This window comes from Saccopteryx leptura, chromosome 3 (assembly GCF_036850995.1).
Source record: "Saccopteryx leptura isolate mSacLep1 chromosome 3, mSacLep1_pri_phased_curated, whole genome shotgun sequence".
Taxonomy (NCBI): Eukaryota; Metazoa; Chordata; class Mammalia; order Chiroptera; family Emballonuridae; genus Saccopteryx; species Saccopteryx leptura.
Window position 1 is genome coordinate 101,102,319 of NC_089505.1, and position 17,811 is coordinate 101,120,129.

Here is a 17,811-nt window from a genome sequence, read left to right on the forward strand (position 1 = left end):
GAAATGAGTTGATGCTTTTTTCTCTCTCTCTATTTCTTCCTCTTTCTCTCAAATCAATGCAAAAATTTTTAATTTTTCTTACTTTTGCAAAGAAAATAAACTCATGCACAAATTTTGTTAAAGACAAGTGTGCTTTATTTATTTTAAAATTTTATTTTAGAGGGAGAGAGGAAGCAAGGAGAAAGAGAGAGAGAGAGAAACATCAATTTGCTGTTACACCCGTCTATGCATTCATTGGTTGATTCTTGTATGTGCCCTGACTGGGGATCAAACCCACAACCGTAGTGTATCAGTACAGTGCTCTAACGAACTGAGCTATCCAGCCAGGGCAATATTTTATTAAATGTGTAAAATATCTCTTCCCCAGAAGATGGAATGGCTGTCATGAGGTCTCATGGTTTCCTAGGATTACAGATAGGCCTGGATCATTCTTCTCTCAGCATAGAGCCTTCACTGGCCTCCAGACGGCAGCGGCTGTAAGACAAGCTTAGCTGCTCTGAAGAAGAAAAGCAAAGCCTGGTCTGTTTCCCTTTCTTTCTTGATGCTGGGAATCCAGAGCATTTGTTTATAATATCATTGTGCTTAGAATATTCTTGATAGGGGATCTCAACATTTGTTTATGGTGGTGTGACATCATATTAACTGTATGGCTCACTCCTCCAGTGCAAGACTGCTGGATTGTGAATGTTGATTGCTACGGGTGTCAGGGAAAGAAGATACACTGTGCGCTCAGAGAGTATGTTTGAGTCCAAGCTCCACATCTTCCTAGCTGTGTGACTTTGGTTGATTCACTCAACCACTCTGAGCCTGTTTGCTCAGCCACAACATGTAGATGGTTGAGAGGATCAAAGGAGCTGATACAGTGTGTGAAGGCACCTGAGACAGAGCCTGGTGCACAGTGAATGCTCCACGTACATTAACTCTCTTCCCATTGAGGACTTTGTGCAATCTGATCTTTGTTCTCCCTCCTCTCACCCCCAAACCAAGCTGGCCCATGCTAATTGATCTTTTCCTAGGAATCATAACCCAATGGCTCATGTCACTAACTACTTAATAATCCTAGTTAATATATATATATATATATATATATATATATATATATATATATATATATATTTTTTTTTTTTTTTTTTTTTGTATTTTTCTGAAGCTGGAAACGGGGAGAGACAGTCAGACAGACTCCTGCATGCGCCCGGGATCCACCCGGCACGCCCACCAGGGGCGATGCTCTGCCCACCAGGGGGCGATGCTCTGCCCCTCCGGGGGGTCGCTCTGCTGCGACCAGAGCCACTCTAGCGCCTGGGGCAGAGGCCAAGGAGCCATCCCCAGCGCCCGGGCCATCTTTGCTCCAATGGAGCCTTGGCTGCGGGAGGGGAAGAGAGAGACAGAGAGGAAAGAGGGGGATGGGGATGGAGAAGCAAATGGGCGCTTCTCCTTATGTGCCCTGGCCGGGAATCGAACCCCGGTCCCCCGCACGCCAGGCCGACGCTCTACCGCTGAGCCAACCGGCCAGGGCCCTAGTTAATATTTTAACATCTGATTTTTTTTTCTTTGCCTCCTTTGATCATAAAACTTTTGAAAGCAGGACCATCATTTCAGGCATTGTTGCAAAGGTGGTGAAAGACCCACTAGCATGGAAGGCGGACGTCCAAGATTAAATTGTACTGAGTACACTTGGGGCTCCGCGTTGTTTTGAGGGCGTCAGTTTCATCAGTCGAATGGCAATAATAACCTCCTTCACGCAATTTCTAGAAGATCAGTCTAGACGTTCTGTGTGAAACCTAGCCAGGAGGAGTTAAATAAATATTGTTGAATAAATTTAAACTGCTTTGAAAAATGATTTTTTTTTTTACAAATGTCAGAAAGTATTTTTAATTCCCCACAATATATGGTGAAGGGCCCTGTTTTATTTTGCTGCTCAGAGAAACTAAAGGCTTGAAGATTCTACAATCATACAGATAAAGACCAAAGAAGCATCATACAAGGTTTATAAAGCTGACTCTGATTTGAAACAAAATTTCATTTTCATTCTCACCAGGATCGAGATGACCACAGCCACCCCTTTGGGGGATACCACCTTCTACTCATTGAACGTGACCACCAGAGAAGAAGACTTTCTATACAAGAGTAAGGTCAACTTGGCTTGGCAGCTTAGGGGAGGGGTGGTGGGACGAGTGTCGTGGTCAGCTCCTGGTGGAGAGGTCAAGAATGTAGTCTCTGGAGACAGACTGCCTGGGTCTCCATCTCAGTTCTACCGCTTACCAACTGGGTGACTTCACTGCTCTGTGCCTGTTTCCTCACCAATAGGATGGGGATATTACTGAAACTACCGCATAAGGTAGGTGTGAGGACTAAAAGAGATCATCCATAGAAAGAGCTTAGAATAGCTCGAGGCATCCTAAGTACCTAATGGTATTATTATTATTATTATTATTACTATTATTTTCATTAGGAAGTTTTGAGGGCAATGGAAATTTGAATCTTTTGTAAAATGTCCCTAAATAGGTCACCTTAAGGTATAGCTAGTTTCATGTTATTTTTGCAAGACAAAAACATCCCATCAGTTCACAAAGGAGTAAATGAATGTAGTGGGGACAACTTAGCCCAGGGGCACCATTTGCCAGGAACAAGGGGTGCCCAGGAGAAAAAAATCTGAGGGCCACTGCTCAGAAAACTAGTTGATTGTATCAGGGGAAGTCTGGATCCATTTCAGTCATTTCGGTTGACTTGGTATAGACCTCTGCAAATGGAACAGGCCTCTGGGTACATGTGAAGTGTCCCCAGAGATCAACAGTCCCAGGCTCTGGTGCTGGCAGGAAGCTGGATTAGGGACAGGATGTTTTTTCTTCCTATGGAAGCCCACAAAGGGTCACTCTTGGGACAGGGTCCCATGTGTTACCCTGTTTCTTGCTGGGTGTGGAGGCCTACAGGGTGTGGAGGCCTACTGGGGTACGTTTCAAAACAAGTGTGAAGGGGAGTGCAGGGCAGGTTGAATCACTGTCAGCAAGATGGGAATAGCTCTGTTTTTATTTATCTGAAATCAGTGGTTCTCAACCAGGCGATTTTGCCTACTTATATAGGGTTACCAGATTTAGCAAATAAATACACAGGACACCCAGTTTATTCAGACTTTAAGGCAGTGGTCCCCAACCCCCAGGCCGCAGACTGGTACCGGTCCATGGGCCATTTGGTACCGGTCTGCAGAAAAAAAATAAATAACTTACACTATTTTCATTTTATTTATATTTAAGTCTGAATGATGTTTCATTTTTTTTAAATGACCAGATTCCCTCTGTTACATCCGTCTAAGACACACTGTTTGTTGTTGTTTTTTTAATACAGGGACAGAGATAGAGTCAGAGAGAGGGATAGATAGGGGCAGACAGACAAGAACGGAGAGATGAGAAGCATCAATCATAAGTTTTTCTTTTTTTTTTTTTTTGTATTTTTCTGAAGCTGGAAATGGGGAGAGACAGTCAGACAGACTCCCGCATGCGCCTGACCGGGATCCACCCGGCACACCCACCAGGGGCAACGCTCTGCCCACCAGGGGGCGATGCTCTGCCCCTCCGGGGCGTCGCTCTGCCTTGACCAGAGCCACAACAGCGCCTGGGGCAGAGGCCAAGGAGCCATCCCCAGCACCCGGGCCATCTTTGCTCCAATGGAGCCTTGGCTGCGGGAGGGTAAGAGAGAGACAAAGAGGAAGGAGGGGGGGCTGGAGAAGCAAATGGGCACTTCTCCTATGTGCCCTGGCCGGGAATTGAACCCGGGTCCCCCACACGCCAGGCCGACACTCTACCGCTGAGCCAACTGGCCAGGGCTAAGACTCACTCTTAATGCTTGTCTCAGTCACGTGATACATTTATCCATCCCACCCTAAAAGCCGGTCTGTGAAAATATTTTCTGACATTAAACCGGTCCGTGGCCCAAAAAAGGTTGAGGACAACTGCTTTAAGGTAAACAATAATTTTTTTTTTAGTATAAGGGTGAGCCGTGCAATATTTGAGACATACTAAAAAACAATTCATTGTCAGAAATTCTAATTTAAATGGGTAGCCTGTATTTTATTTGGCAACTCTACCACCAGGGGACATTTGGCAATGTCTGGAGATGTTTTTGGTTGTCAGTACGAGGTGAGAGAGAGAAGAGAAGTGCTACCCATGTCTAGTAGGAAGGGGCCATGAATGTTGCTAACATCCCCTAATGCACAGGACAGCCCCACAACAAAGGACGGCTCAGCCAAGGTTGAAAAGCCCTGAACTACACTATCATCACTGAGTTCCCCTCCTTTTTTATTTTTCAATTGCAGGTGACAAGCATCATTCTATTAGTCTCAGGGATACACCCCAGGGATTGGACATTATAAAACTTACTAAGTGATCATCCCGAAGCCCTCTTTTTATCCTTCCAGTCTTTCTTCCTATGGATATTGTTTTTGTTTGTTTGTTTTATTTTAAGAGTATGTTTATTAAACTGGAGGCAGTGAAACAAGGAGGGGCTTACGATGGAAGAAGCAACAGGAGCGAGCCCGGGCGGGCTGCTTCGGCTCACTGGGAAGTAGCAGACTTGGAGACAGGCTCAGGGGTTAGCCCGGGATGAGCTGCCACTGCTGTTGCTCCCCTGGTTGCAAGTCTCCTGGAGACCCTTAGAGTAGGAGATGCGTGCTTGTGGGGAAAGAAGACAAGAAGGGAAAGGCGTGGGCATGCTCCTGGGAGGGAGAGTGCACCACATAGCTTTATTTATTTATTTATTTTTATTTTTTTTTTTTTTTATTTTTTTTACAGAGACAGAGAGTCAGAGAGAGGGATAGATAGAGACAGACAGACAGGAACGGAGAGAGATGAGAAGCATCAATCATTAGTTTTTCGTTGCATCACCTTAGTTGTTCATTGATTGTTTTTTCATATGTGCCTTGACCGTGGGGCTACAGCAGACTGAGTAACCCCTTGCTCGAGCCAGCGACCTTGGGTCCAAGCTGGTGAGCTTTGCTCAAACCAGATGAGCCAGTACTTGAGCTGGCAGCCTTGGGGTCTCTAACCTGGGTCCTCTGCATACAAGTTCGGCTCTCTATCCACTGCGCCACCACCTGGTCAGGCATATTTTTAAATTTTTTTATTTTTATTCATTTTAAAGAGGGGAGAGAGAGAAAGCATAGGGGAGGAGCAGGAAGCATCGACTCCCACATGTGCCTTGACCAGGCATGCCCAGGATCTTAAACTGGTGACCTTAGCATTCCAGGTTGACGCTTTATCCACTGTGCCACCACAGGTCAGGCCCATAGTTTGTTTGTTTGTTTTAAATAAACCTTTTATAAAAGCATTACATACATTCAAAAAGTGCACAAATTATAAATGTACAGCTGGATGAATTTTCACAAAGTCAACACACATGTGTAACCAGCCCCCAGGCCAAGGAACAGACCACTACCAGTACCCTAGAAGTCGTGGTGCCCCTTGCAATCACTATCCCCCACCCACCCAAGGGGACCCACTATTCTGACTTCTACCACCAGAGATTAGTTTACCTGGCTTTGAACTTTATATACATGTAATCATACCATGCATTTGGCTTCTTTTGCTCAACATTATGTTTCTCTGCACATATTTGATGGTTGCAACATAATGCATATGTATGTATTTGTGGGTGCATATAGCTAATATCATATTCTATTTGCTATACTTTAAATCATCCTAAGTGTTCTCATGTTATCATATCTTCATAATCATTAGTTAAATTATAGTATAATATTTCATGGGTTAGATGTGCCATACCTTATTGAACCATTCCCATATTTAGAACTTGAAAAATGGAATACAGTAAACATCTTCATTTATACAGGTTTTTTTTTCTTCTGTATTTAGAATTATCCCCTAAGATAAACTTCCCAGAATCAAATAGATTGGTTTAAAGTATAAACATTTTATATAATTTTCTATCTTTTCAATATCATTTTGACAAGGAATATTGACTTTAAATCTAAAATTAGAGTTGGACGTTGCAACTGGAAGTTGATATTGAAATCAGAGCCTGAGACATTATGCTACAATAATAGCCTTGTTCTAATAGAGCAAAATGGAAAACAACATAAATATCCTCAGTAGGGAATTGGTAAACAAATTTCAGCATGTCTAAACAATAGAGTATTATACAGACATAAAAGTCAGGAAAGATAATATATACATGAAAAGATGATCAGATATTGTTATAAAATGGTAGATGGAACATGGTTCTATTTTTATTAAGTGGCTATTTTCCATATTTATGAATTTTTCCTTAAGATGAATTTTCAGACATAGGACTAATAAATTAAAGAGCAACTCATATTTAATATACACATGCACAATCACATTGGTGAATGTATATATGGATAGACAATCAGTGGTTCTTGGGGCAATGAGGTTTTTATTCTCTCCCTTTTCTGGCTTGCATTTATATTTTCAAAGTGATCTACAAAAATTGTATATTACTTTCCTATTATAAAAAAAAAGGAAAGGGAGCCTGACCAGGCGGTGGCACAGTGGATAGAGCATAGGACTGGGATGCGGAGGACCCAGGTTCGAGACCTGGAGGTCGCCAGCTTGAGCGCGGGCTCATCTGGTTTGAGCAAAGCTCACCAGCTTGGACCCAAGGTTGCTGGCTCAAGCAAGGGGTTACTCAGTCGGCTGAAGGCCTGCAGTCAAGGCACATATGAGAAAGCAATCAATGAACAACTAAGGTGTCACAATGAAAAACTAATGATTGATGCTTCTCATCTCTCTCCGTTCATGTCTGTCTGTCCCTATCTATCCCTCTCTTTGACTCTCTGTCTCTGTAAAAAGCAAAAAAAAGAGGAAAGGGTATTTTGCTTGCCTGCTTCACAAAAGAAATTTGAAGCTGTGTTAAGGCTGATAAGAACAGGACTTGGCCTGAGGTAGAATTTTGGCAGGTGATGTGCTGAGGACGTGGCCCCCCAAGCCCTATTGTGAGTAGGGGTGCTCTGCCACTCTAGATGTGACTCTTGGGTCAGCAGTGAGGTTCAGCATTCTCTCTCTCCCTCCCGCTGACCCAGTGGATGCCAGGTGCCTCAGTAGGGGCCCCTCCAGTCTCTGAATGCTCCTCTGCATTTCACTTTGCCCGTCTACCATCTCCACTCCTCTCCTCCTTCTAGGTTCTGGGGCCATCGTTGCTGCCATTGTGGTGGTTGTCATCATCATCTTCACGGTGGTTCTGATCTTGCTGAAGATGTACAACAGGTATGGGATAACCTGGGCTTTGGAACTCTCTGATCCTCTCAGTGATGCCAGAATGAACGGGAACTAACACTTGTGGATGCCTGTCGTGTGCCCAGCAGTATCCATGAGTCCATAATCAAATGCTCCAGATCTTTGTGGGTCCTTTTTTTTAGATTTTATTTATTCATTTTTAAAGAGAGAGGAGAGAGACACAGAGAAGGGGGGAGGAACAGGAAGCACCAATTCCCATATGTGCCTTGACCAGGCAAACCCGGGGTTTCGAACTGGTGACCTCAGCATTCCAGGTCAATGCTTCATCCAATTCACTGTGCCACCACAGGTCAGGCCCTGTGGGTCCTTTTTTGATATCTGTTTTACTACAGAAACTTCATAAAAGGGGGGCAAAAAAAAGCTTCACAGTGACCAAATAGTTTTGTATTTGGAGAAATATTTTTTAAATATTTTAAGTATGACAATGTTAAAGGCCTCGAGCGCTGTGATAAACACCTGTACATATCTAGATAATAGAGGAAATGTCTCAATCTTTTTCTCTTGGGGTGTCTTCTACTAGGTGTATTTAGTGGACAGGACATGAATACATGGAAATTTAAGGTGACAAATACTGGAATGCATGTAAATGTGACTCCATTTTCTGGGACCAAATAAGAGGAAATAAAATAATATAACTGATTGCCTAAAGAATACATTTTGTGTTGTCACCTCTAGTCAATTTTGCTTGAAGGTTATTCTTTTCAGGGAAGAAATCAAAATTAAAAGACTTAAGTCCAACCACATCATAGAAATTTGAAATTTTATAAAAGAATTTTGATAGGTCAACAAGATGAAATGTCATGTAGACATGAAAATGAATGATTGTTGTTAATTATTGAATTTCATGGCATAAGAAATGAAATCAGATTATATATTTTTAGTACATTTGCTTCTCAATTATGATAAATGTTACTAAATATTTTTAGCAATAAACTTAGCAAGCATAATGAGGCTGCAAAATTTAACTTACACTACCAAAAATATAATGTCTTTGTTTTGTCTTTAATACAACCCGACACTTCAACTCATTCATTAATAGGAAAAAATTAAATAAAATATCTAATCTAGATTAAGCAAAGAATTGAAGGGTCACACTAGCTGATGCCTAAGGTCCCTTCCAGTTGTAAAATCCTGCAATTGGCAATTAAGCAACATGATTTAATGATGATCTGTACTAATCTCTTTGCCAGAGCCATAGTCACAGAACTCCTTCCCGGGGAATCTGAGGGGTGAGGCTCAACCGCGCATGTGTATCTCATTGCAGGAAAATGAGGGCAAGGCGGGAGCTGGAGCCCAAGGGCCCCAAGCCAGCCTCCCCTTCTGCCCAGGGTCCAAACAGCAGCAGCAGCCAACATCCTGCAACTCTGACCTTCAGCCCTGTTGATGTCCACGTGGAGACCCGGTGACCCCCTCCCAACCCACCCTCCGGTGCTGTCTCGGCCACTGTCTGATGAGCCTACTCCAGTCAAGACCAAGAAGCACATTTCTCCTCTGGCAGCTTCACAATGAGTTCCTTCTGGTCAGGTCGACAGGGGCATCTCATGCAATCCCTGATGCTTCAGGCAACCTTCAACCCACCCTGCCCTGCCTTGCCCTGCTCCACCTCCACCATGTCCAAATCACTGCCACCTCCTTACCAAAAAACTGTGGAATACTCTTTGTCATCTGAGGAGGTAGAGCTATGTTGGAAATCCAATGATGTGGGTTTGGCTCTGTCTCCTCAAACATGATAGCTAGACAGAAAGACAGACAAATAGCCCAGAGGTTTTCTGGTCAGGTGTCAGGGGTCAGGGCATGCTCCCAGGAGTGTCACAACTGGGTCATATCAGAGCAAGGGCCATATCCACAGCTTTGCAGAGCGAACTGGTTAATCCCATAATCAGGGAATCAACTGGACTAACCAACCAGAAAACTAACTCGTTAATTTGTGACTTATTCCAGTACTAGATGACCGCTAGCTAGCTCAGAATGATTGATTGGTCAGCAAATGTTTCCCTCTTTAAGAAAGGTGAAAGGGAAAACTGAATTCTTCTCCAAAGGTTTCTAATTCATTAGTAAAGACTGAGAAGGAATAGGATGACCTTGAGGAAATGGCCTCTAGGACAAAAGCTCATTGCAGTGTCCATGGGCCTGGAATGAGCCTGGTGGCTGGTCAGGGCCCCTCCTCCTTCTCCAGGTGCAAGAAACCTGGCTCAGTCTCATTTCTTGGCTCCTCTCGATCTGGATTCTGAGTAATCCTCACTCTCCGGTTAGCACGTTCTTTCCAAGGACCAGTATTTGAAGTCTGATTAGATTAAAACTCTATGTTGCCTACGCCCTTCCTAGTCCCCTTACATAGATTCAGAACACATTCAAAGTATCCCATTCATAGATCATTTCTCTAGAGAGAGCTGATCTCTTTGACTCCTTATCCTGGAATGCAATCTACTGAGAGGGGAAAGCGTTTTGGAATTAAGACCTGCCTTCCGAGCCCTACTCCCTGGAGTTGTGGCCTTGGAGAAGCGACTTGACCTCTCTGTATTTGGTTTCCTAGCCATGAAGCAGGATTGATAACAGCGGCCTCAGTGGGTTACAATGACAAGTCATGGTCTTAGTAACTCTAGTCGTGCCTGGCACCAGCAAATGCTTAATAACTGGGAGCCAGCATTGCTATTATAATGTTTCTTCAATTGCAAAACATTTTATTACATTTTAATGATTCTGAAATCAGAATGTTTCATAAAATTGTGGGGTCCATTAATGTAGTTGTCTCTCTCTCTCTCCCAAAAGGCTGTTTTGTTTTGTTTTTAATCAATTGTGCATCTTACAATTGAAGGCATGTTGGAAACAAGGTAATACATCCTTATTCTGTTACAGAAAGTGATGCACTCTGACATTTAACCTCAAACTCTAGGAATCTCTCCCTCTTGGGGTAAGAATCACTTTTGAGGAAAAATTGAGACTCAGGAGGTAAGAGGCCTGATCCCTGGGTCACAGAGCTCATGTCATCCCACTAGAAAGATGCTCATTTGACTATGTCTGGAAAAATACTGGCAAATTCTTCCTTCCCAAACATCTTTTCTCCATACGGTGTTTAAATAGCCACCATGTACCAGGCACATTGCAAGGTGCTTTCACATAAGTTATCTTATAGGATTTATTTTTCCCAATAACCTTGGAGAATATTCCTTTTCCATGTGCAGAGATCTTCAAACTCAAAGAGGAAAAAGTACTTGTCCAAAGTCACACAGCTAGCAAGTTGCAAAGACTCAAATCCATATCTCTCTGACTCCAAAGTCCATCTTTTTTGTTGTATCACACATTTCTCCACCATCTCGGTTCAAAGAACATGGATTCATTTGTGGGCTGAACAAGAGGAGGACAGACTTGTTCATGTGTCTGAGTGGAGGTCAGGGGTCTAGCTTCTAAGCCGAAAGCGGGGGCAAAGCCACTTTGGTAGCCTCCTTTGAGCTTCCGTGATTGTAGCAAAAGGAGCCCTTTCTAAACCCACCCAAGCTCTAAGGATTCCTGCTTCACTCCCTACCCCTTAGATCCAATGAGCAAAGTGTAGAACCAGGGCAAGACCAATTCTTTAAGGACCCAAGCTCCAAATAGATATGTTTCCTAAATGTATTCTTTCAAAAAAAAAAAATTGTTCAGCCCTAAAACCAGACTCTTATGCCCACGGTAGACTGGTCCTGGAATTATGAGAGGAATTATCTTCTGGTATATGTTGTTTTACTAAATGAAAGCTTAGACATGGAGGAGAGAAGGGAAGGTAAAGAGGTGAGGAGAAGGAAATAAAAGGGTTTCAGTGTTTTGTTTTAACTGATAAAAGTCCTTTAAGGGCTCCTGTGTGCAAGTTGAGGTGCTACTAAACACATTGAGTCACGGTCCCTGATCTCAAGGGGTCTACAGCTGGCCTCCTGTGACAGAGATCTTGTAATCCATTTTGTTTCTGACAGGTGCCTTTCCTAACTGAGCAGATGCTGTCTAATTTGGCCACTGAATCAATAAAAGAGATGAAATGCTTAAAGAAAAATGTCTAAAAATAAAAAGTCTTAAACATTTGTTGAGTTGATTTCAATCAAGGTTACAGCTAGCAAAGAACTTTTCTAAAAACGTCGTTTTCCTGACAATGTATATAGAGTCCTGAGGGAAAGCCGGAGCCTTTGCAAGGACTGTATTCTCACTTCGAAAGAATGATGGGAAAGGTAGGTGGCCATCAACAGACCTTTCTGTGAGTTTGGAAATTTGTTAACTTGATTAAATATAGCAAAAGCAATACCATTTGAAGGTCTGCTGTTAACCACCAGAGGTGCTGAGATACCAAGGTTTGGGGACCCATGAGAGTCTAAGAGACATTAAAAGGGAACCCAAATTACCAATAATGATGTTTACCATTGCCTCAGCCCCTACTGTATGCCAGGCATATGTGTAAATTCAGCCTTAGTTACTAGTGCCAAATTGAATGGAATTTTCTTGGTACTCTTATCAAAAATTAGTTGACCAGCCTGACCAGGTGGTGGTGCAGTGGATAGAGTGTCGGATTGGGATGTGGAGGACCCAGGTTCGAGACCCCGAGGTCGCCAGCTTGAGCGCGGGCTCATCTGGTTTGAGCAAAAGCTCACCAGTTTGGACCCAAGGTCGCTGGCTCAACAAGGGGTTACTGGGTCTGCTGTAGCCCCATGGTCAAGGCACGTATGAGAAAGCAATCAATGAACAACTAAGGTGTCGCAATGAAAAACTAGTGATTGATGCTTCTCATCTCTCCGTTCTGTCTGTCTGTCCCTGTCTATCCCTCTCTCTGACTCTCTCTCTGTCTCTGTAAAAAAAAAAAAAAAAAAAAAATTAGTTGACCAAAAATATAAGGGCTTATTTCTGTACTCTGAATTCTATTTCATTAATCTATATTTCTATCCTTTATGCCAACACCACACTGTCTTGATATGTAGTAAGGTTTGAGATCTGGAAGCATAAGTCCTCCAATTTTGCTCAGTTCATCTTTTTTTTTTCTTTTACAAGATATTTTAGCTATTCTGGGTTTCCTTACATCACATGAATTTTAGGATTAGCTTGTCAATTTTTTAAAAAGAAAGAAAAACAAGCAACTGAGATTTTGGTAGGGATTGCATTGAACCTGTAGATCATTTGGGGAGTTTTGCTATCTTAATAATATTAAGCCTTCTGATCCATCTTTTTATTTCTTTTGGTCTTCTTTAAGTTTTTAAAAATATTTTATTTATTGGTTTTTTGTTTTTTGGGGTTTTTTTTGCAGAACATTATTTTTTTATTAATTAAAAGCTTTAAACAAAAAACTGTAATTCCACAAACTGACTGACTTAGGAGCATGCAATACTTAGGCTGGAGAGGCAAGTTTGTCTTTGATGAATTTACATATAATTCACATTACATTTGAGTCCAACATGTATGAATTGGCTTGACATTATTAATAATTTAAAGTAAAATATAAACATAAGGATAATTTAAACACTGGTATTAATTTATGAGTCGATTTAAGGCCAGTGACTGAAGAGATACATTAAAAGACTCTGGGATCAGAACTTTTCAGGAAGCAAACATGTACAGGAAGTACCTTTGTAGATTTGAAGATCAAGGACTACAAACCCACTCTTAATAGCATTTAAGCAAAGGATGTATAACATCCATCACACATCTGTTTCAGAAACAGCATGTTTCCAAAATTATACATATCTTTACAAATAAACATCACAATATTAACAAGTGTACAGAAACCAGTGGAATGAGTTCCAAAATACGTTAACTCTCACTAAGTATTCCTGAGCTGTATCTTAAGGCATCCATTTCAGTCTTGGGGCTTTAGGAACATCTTATTTGCTTTAATTGGTTTTATGTCTCCGTTTTCATCTTCATCATAATTGGCACAGTCTCTCTCTTTTTTTCTTTTTTTTTTGGCACAGTCTCTTTTTTTGGTAAACTTTTTTCCAATTGTCCCCACCAAGGTCTCATATCTTCTAGCCATTTCTTTTTTATTTTCTTATTTTTTTATTTATTTATTCATTTTAGAGAGGAGAGGGAGAGACTGAGAGAGAGGAGAGACAGAGAGAGAGAGAGAAGGGGGGGAGGAGCTGGAAGCATCAACTCCCATATGTGCCTTGACCAGGCAAACCCAGGGTTTCGAACTGGCGACCTCAGCATTTCCAGGTCAACGCTTTATCCACTGCGCCACCACAGGTCAGGCCTTCTAGCCATTTCTTCACCTGACACATCAAGCTCTACCGTTTCTTCTTCAACTTCTTCTGCTTTGTTCTTAGCATTCATCTGAAGCATTAATTTCTCAACCTCAGGATTAAATTCTCTGAATGACATTCTTCCATAGAGAAGATCTTCACAGAACAGGAAACTGCTCTTCTATTAGGAAACTCTCTTTTTCTTTAAGTTCTGGCAAATCCAAGTACCAGTGCTCTTCACTAATGATTTTCTTTTCTTCCTCTTCCAGTTGTTTCTTGGTTTCTGAGTCTAGTCCCCTTTGCATGAACTTCATACGCAGCAGATTCTTGGACAACGTAGACTTGCGCTCGGCCGCCATGATGGCTCTCTCCCAGTCCCGCACTCCGGTCTATTTATTGGTTTTGAGAGAGAGAGAAGGGAGGAAAAGCGGGAAGCATCAATTCAGTAGTTGCTTCTTGTATGTGCCTTGACCGGGCAAGCTCAGAGCTTCAAACCTGAGACCTGTGTTCCAGGTCAACGCCTTATCCACTGCCACCACAGATCAGGTTTCTTTAATTTTTTTCAATGGCATTTTGAAGTTTTCATTGTACAAGTCTTGAACTTTTTTGAGACTATTATAAATGGAATTGTTTTCTTAATTTCCTTTTTAGGTTGTTCATTGCTAGTGATCTTTATTTACTTTTTTTATTTTTTCCTTTATTTCCTATCTATTTCTTGCTAGTGATTTTTGCGTGCTGATTTTGCCTCCTACAACTTTGTTGAATTTGTTTTAAAGTTTTTTTCCTGTAAAATCTTTTGGGCTTCTACATATAAGATCATCGCATCTATAAATAGAGATCATTTTACTTCTTCCTTTACAGTTTGCCTAATCACTCTGGCTAGAACTTCCAGTACTATTTTTGAATAGCAGTGGTATGAATAGACATCTTCTTTCTTATCTCACAGAATATGTTGCATAGCAGGAAAGACAAACAAACAGCTATTATCTTTAAATAGGGTATTACGTAAGCCTCTTGCTGGGGCACCTAGTTCAGCCCAGATGTTGATGGGTAGGGAAGAAATAACATCTAAACTAAGAGTAATAGGGATTGAGTGGAAGTGAGTTGGGGGAAGAGTGAGAGCAGAGGAAGAGAGAGAGAGAGAAGAGCCCTGCTGGAGAGGAAAGCTTCAATTCAGCAGATGTCCAAAGGGGCAGGGGGACGGGGACTGGGAGAAGAGAGGCTCCTGGATGAAGCCTCTTCAATGCTTGGCTATTTTAAAGGCGATGGGGAGCTGTTGGGCAGATAAAATATATTATGCTCACTTTATTAAATATGGCGCTGCCCACGTCGCCCAGGTGATGATATTAGTTGCCCTTCTTGCTTGGGATGGGCGTGATTATATTAATGTGTGTTGGGGGCAGGCTGTGGGCAGGTAGAATCCTTGTAGCCTGGGGCTTGGTTTTAGGACTAAGCCTTTCTTATCCTTTTTGATGTGGGGTGGTGCATTCTCGTGAGGAATCCCATCATGCCTCAGATAAATGACTTTGTACCAGAGACTTCCTTGTTTGTAGATTGGATTAAAGGTTTTGATTTCTACACTATAAAGTGGGGCAGACCAGGAGCTAGCTCTCTCTCTCGGTTCCTGAAAGGAGAGCACAGAAAGGCCACATGGAGGCCTGACCAGGTGGTGGCGCAGTGGATAGAGTGTCAGACTGGGATGCAGAGGCACCAGGTTCGAGACCCCGAGGTCACCAGCTTGAGCGCGGGCTCATCTGGTTTGAGCAAAAGCCCACCAGCTTGAACCCAAGGTCGCTGGCTCTAGCAAGGGGTTACTCAGTCTGCTGAAGGCCCGCGGTCAAGGCACATATGAGAAAGCAATCAATCAATGAACAACTAAGGTGTTGCAACGCGCAACGAAAAACTAATGATTGATGCTTCTCATCTCTCTCCGTTCATGTCTGTCTGTCCCTGTCTATCCCTCTCTCTGACTCACTCTCTGTCTCTGTAAAAAATTAAAAAATTAAAAAAATTTAAAAAAAATTTAAAAAAAAGAAAGGCCACATGGAGGAGGCCAGAAGCAGCCAAGATGGTTGAGTGCTGAGGGAGAAGCTAGTTTGTGCAGAGTTTGTACAGGGAGAAGGAGATGGGGAACAGAGGTGAATAAGTCTGGTGAGCTAGGAACCTTTGATTCTAGGAAACTCGGATAAATCAGTGGCTTTGTGAGCACTGAATGAGTGGGTTTTGGAGCCCAGTGTGTGTATTTACTCGCCCACCAGGTGTGAGCTAGGATTAAAGCTAATGGCCCACCAGTTCTTGGCTCCGTTGTTTCATTACCATCTGTCCGAATCCAATGCGAACCTGCATGGGCCAGGCAGCTATGATGGTGGCCGTGGCTACTGGCTTTACAGGAGCCATTGAAGGTACTTGAGTATTGAAGTGACAAAATCAAATCTGTGCTTTAAGGAGGTGAGTCCTGCTACAATGTGCAGAATGGATGGGTGTGGGAGAGAGTGGAGGCTGGGAGAACAATTTGGGGTCTATTGCAAAAAGGAACAGGCGCATCTGTATGTTTGTTAGTTTTAGAATGCCTTTTCTAAATAACCCTCTCATTGTCAAGTTTTGTTCTTTTTCCCTTTTAAAGCAGCTATTTGTGGGTGTGCAGTAACCCAACAAAAATGTCTCCGGGAATGGTTTCAGGCCCACTGGCTGGGGGCACACAGCAGGGTCATTGTCTAGGTCTGTAGCCCTTTGTCTCAGGACACCCATTCTTCACACAAAAACTTTCCTAGGAAAGAAGCAGACTGCTGCGATTCAGCAGATACTACCGTCCTAGGCTCTGACTATCTGCCCATGTTGGGAGAAGCAGGTAGAAGAAAAGACTGACCTTCAAGTCTCTAGTGATTTGAAACTGTCCAATCACAGCCAGGTTTTAGCCAGGAGGGTCCCTTCCCAGCTCAAACTAAATCTTTTGGATGGATTTAACCTGGGCCGCCAGGGCTCTTTAAAAAATGCTGCAATGCCTTAATTGATCTCAGAATAAACTAACAACCAATTTATTTGTTCTTTTCAACTTTCTAGTTCTTGCTTTGGGAGGCACATGAGAGTAAAAGAGAGAAAAAACATTAAGGTGTGAGCATCCACAAACTTGAATGAAAGAATCTATGAATTGGGCAGTTTGCTTTGTATAATAAGGAACAGAAGGGGAGAATAAGGTGCTGGTTGCTGACCTCAGCAGAGAGAGTTCTATGGTCTCTTCAACTTCTGGCATACTTCATCTTTGACCATAGACCCTTTCTTTTTTTTTCTTTTTTTTTTTTTTTTTGGTGTGTGTGACAGAGACAAAAAGAGACAGGAAGAGGGACAGATAGGGACAGACAGGAAGGGAGAGAGATGAGAAGCATCAGTTCTTCATTGCGTCTCCTTAGTTGTTCATTGATTGGTTTCTCATATGTGCCTTGACCCAGGGGAATACAGAAGAGAGAGTGACACCTTACTCAAGCCAGTGACCTTTGGGCTTCAAGTCAGCGACCTTTGGGCTTCAAGCCAGTGACCTTTGGGCTCAAGCCAGCGACCCTGGGGTCATGTCTATGATCCCACACTCTAAGCCAGGGGTCCCCAAACTTTGGCCCGCGGGCCGCATGCGGCCCCCTGAGGCCATTTATCCAGCCCCCGCCGCACTTCCGGAAGGGGCACCTCTTTCATTGATGGTCAGTGAGAGGAGCATAGTTCCCATTGAAATACTGGTCAGTTTGTTCATTTAAATTTAGTTGTTCTTTATTTTAAATATTGTATTTGTTCCCGTTTTGTTTTTTTTACTTTAAAATAAGGTATGTGCAGTGTGCATAGGGATTTGTTCATAGTTTTTTTATAGTCCAGCTCTCCAACGGTCTGAGGGACAGTGAACTGGCCCCCTGTATAAAATGTTTGGGGACCCCTCCTCTAAGCCAGCAACCCTGTGCTCAAGCCAGTGAGGCCACACTCAAGCTGGATGAGCTTGTGCTCAAGCCAGCTACCTCAAGGTTTTGAACCTGGGTCCTCTGTATCCCAGTCTGATGCTCTATCCACTGCACCACCACCAGTCAGGCTAGACGCTCTTCTTATACACTGTTTTTTTCCCCACCAAGGACACTTCATTTAATTTACGTAATTTTTCTCTTATATTCAAAACAGACAAATAAAAAACTTTTTATTGACCACACTGCCACCCCTTTCAGGCACTGCCCACCTCTCTGCTTTTCCTCACAGTAAAATTCTTTCAAAAGTGCTGCCTTGGAGGCTTGGGAACAAAGTGGGTGGGGACAGAATTGAATGAGGGAAGAGCACATAGATGCAGACCTAGTAGAGGGTGGGGGGCACAAGTGGAATGAAACTCACCA

At 42.7% G+C, this 17,811-nt stretch overlaps 1 protein-coding gene and 1 pseudogene across 4 annotated transcripts in view; one reads left to right on the forward strand and one right to left on the reverse strand.

Moving 5' to 3' along the window:
• NCMAP (non-compact myelin associated protein) overlaps nt 1–11,302 on the forward strand; it is a 44,010-nt gene extending 32,708 nt beyond the window's left edge. For all 4 annotated transcript variants that reach the window (XM_066375456.1, XM_066375458.1, XM_066375459.1 and 1 more), the window contains 3 exons: nt 2,039–2,127; nt 7,148–7,232; nt 8,527–11,302. In XM_066375456.1, the coding sequence (XP_066231553.1) occupies nt 2,039–2,127; nt 7,148–7,232; nt 8,527–8,668 (316 nt within the window). In that variant the 3' untranslated portion in view covers nt 8,669–11,302. The remainder of the gene's footprint in view (nt 1–2,038; nt 2,128–7,147; nt 7,233–8,526) is intronic.
• Nucleotides 11,303–13,068: 1,766 nt separating this feature from the next.
• Nucleotides 13,069–13,827, reverse strand: LOC136397555 (M-phase phosphoprotein 6-like; annotated as a pseudogene).
• Nucleotides 13,828–17,811: the final 3,984 nt, after the last annotated feature.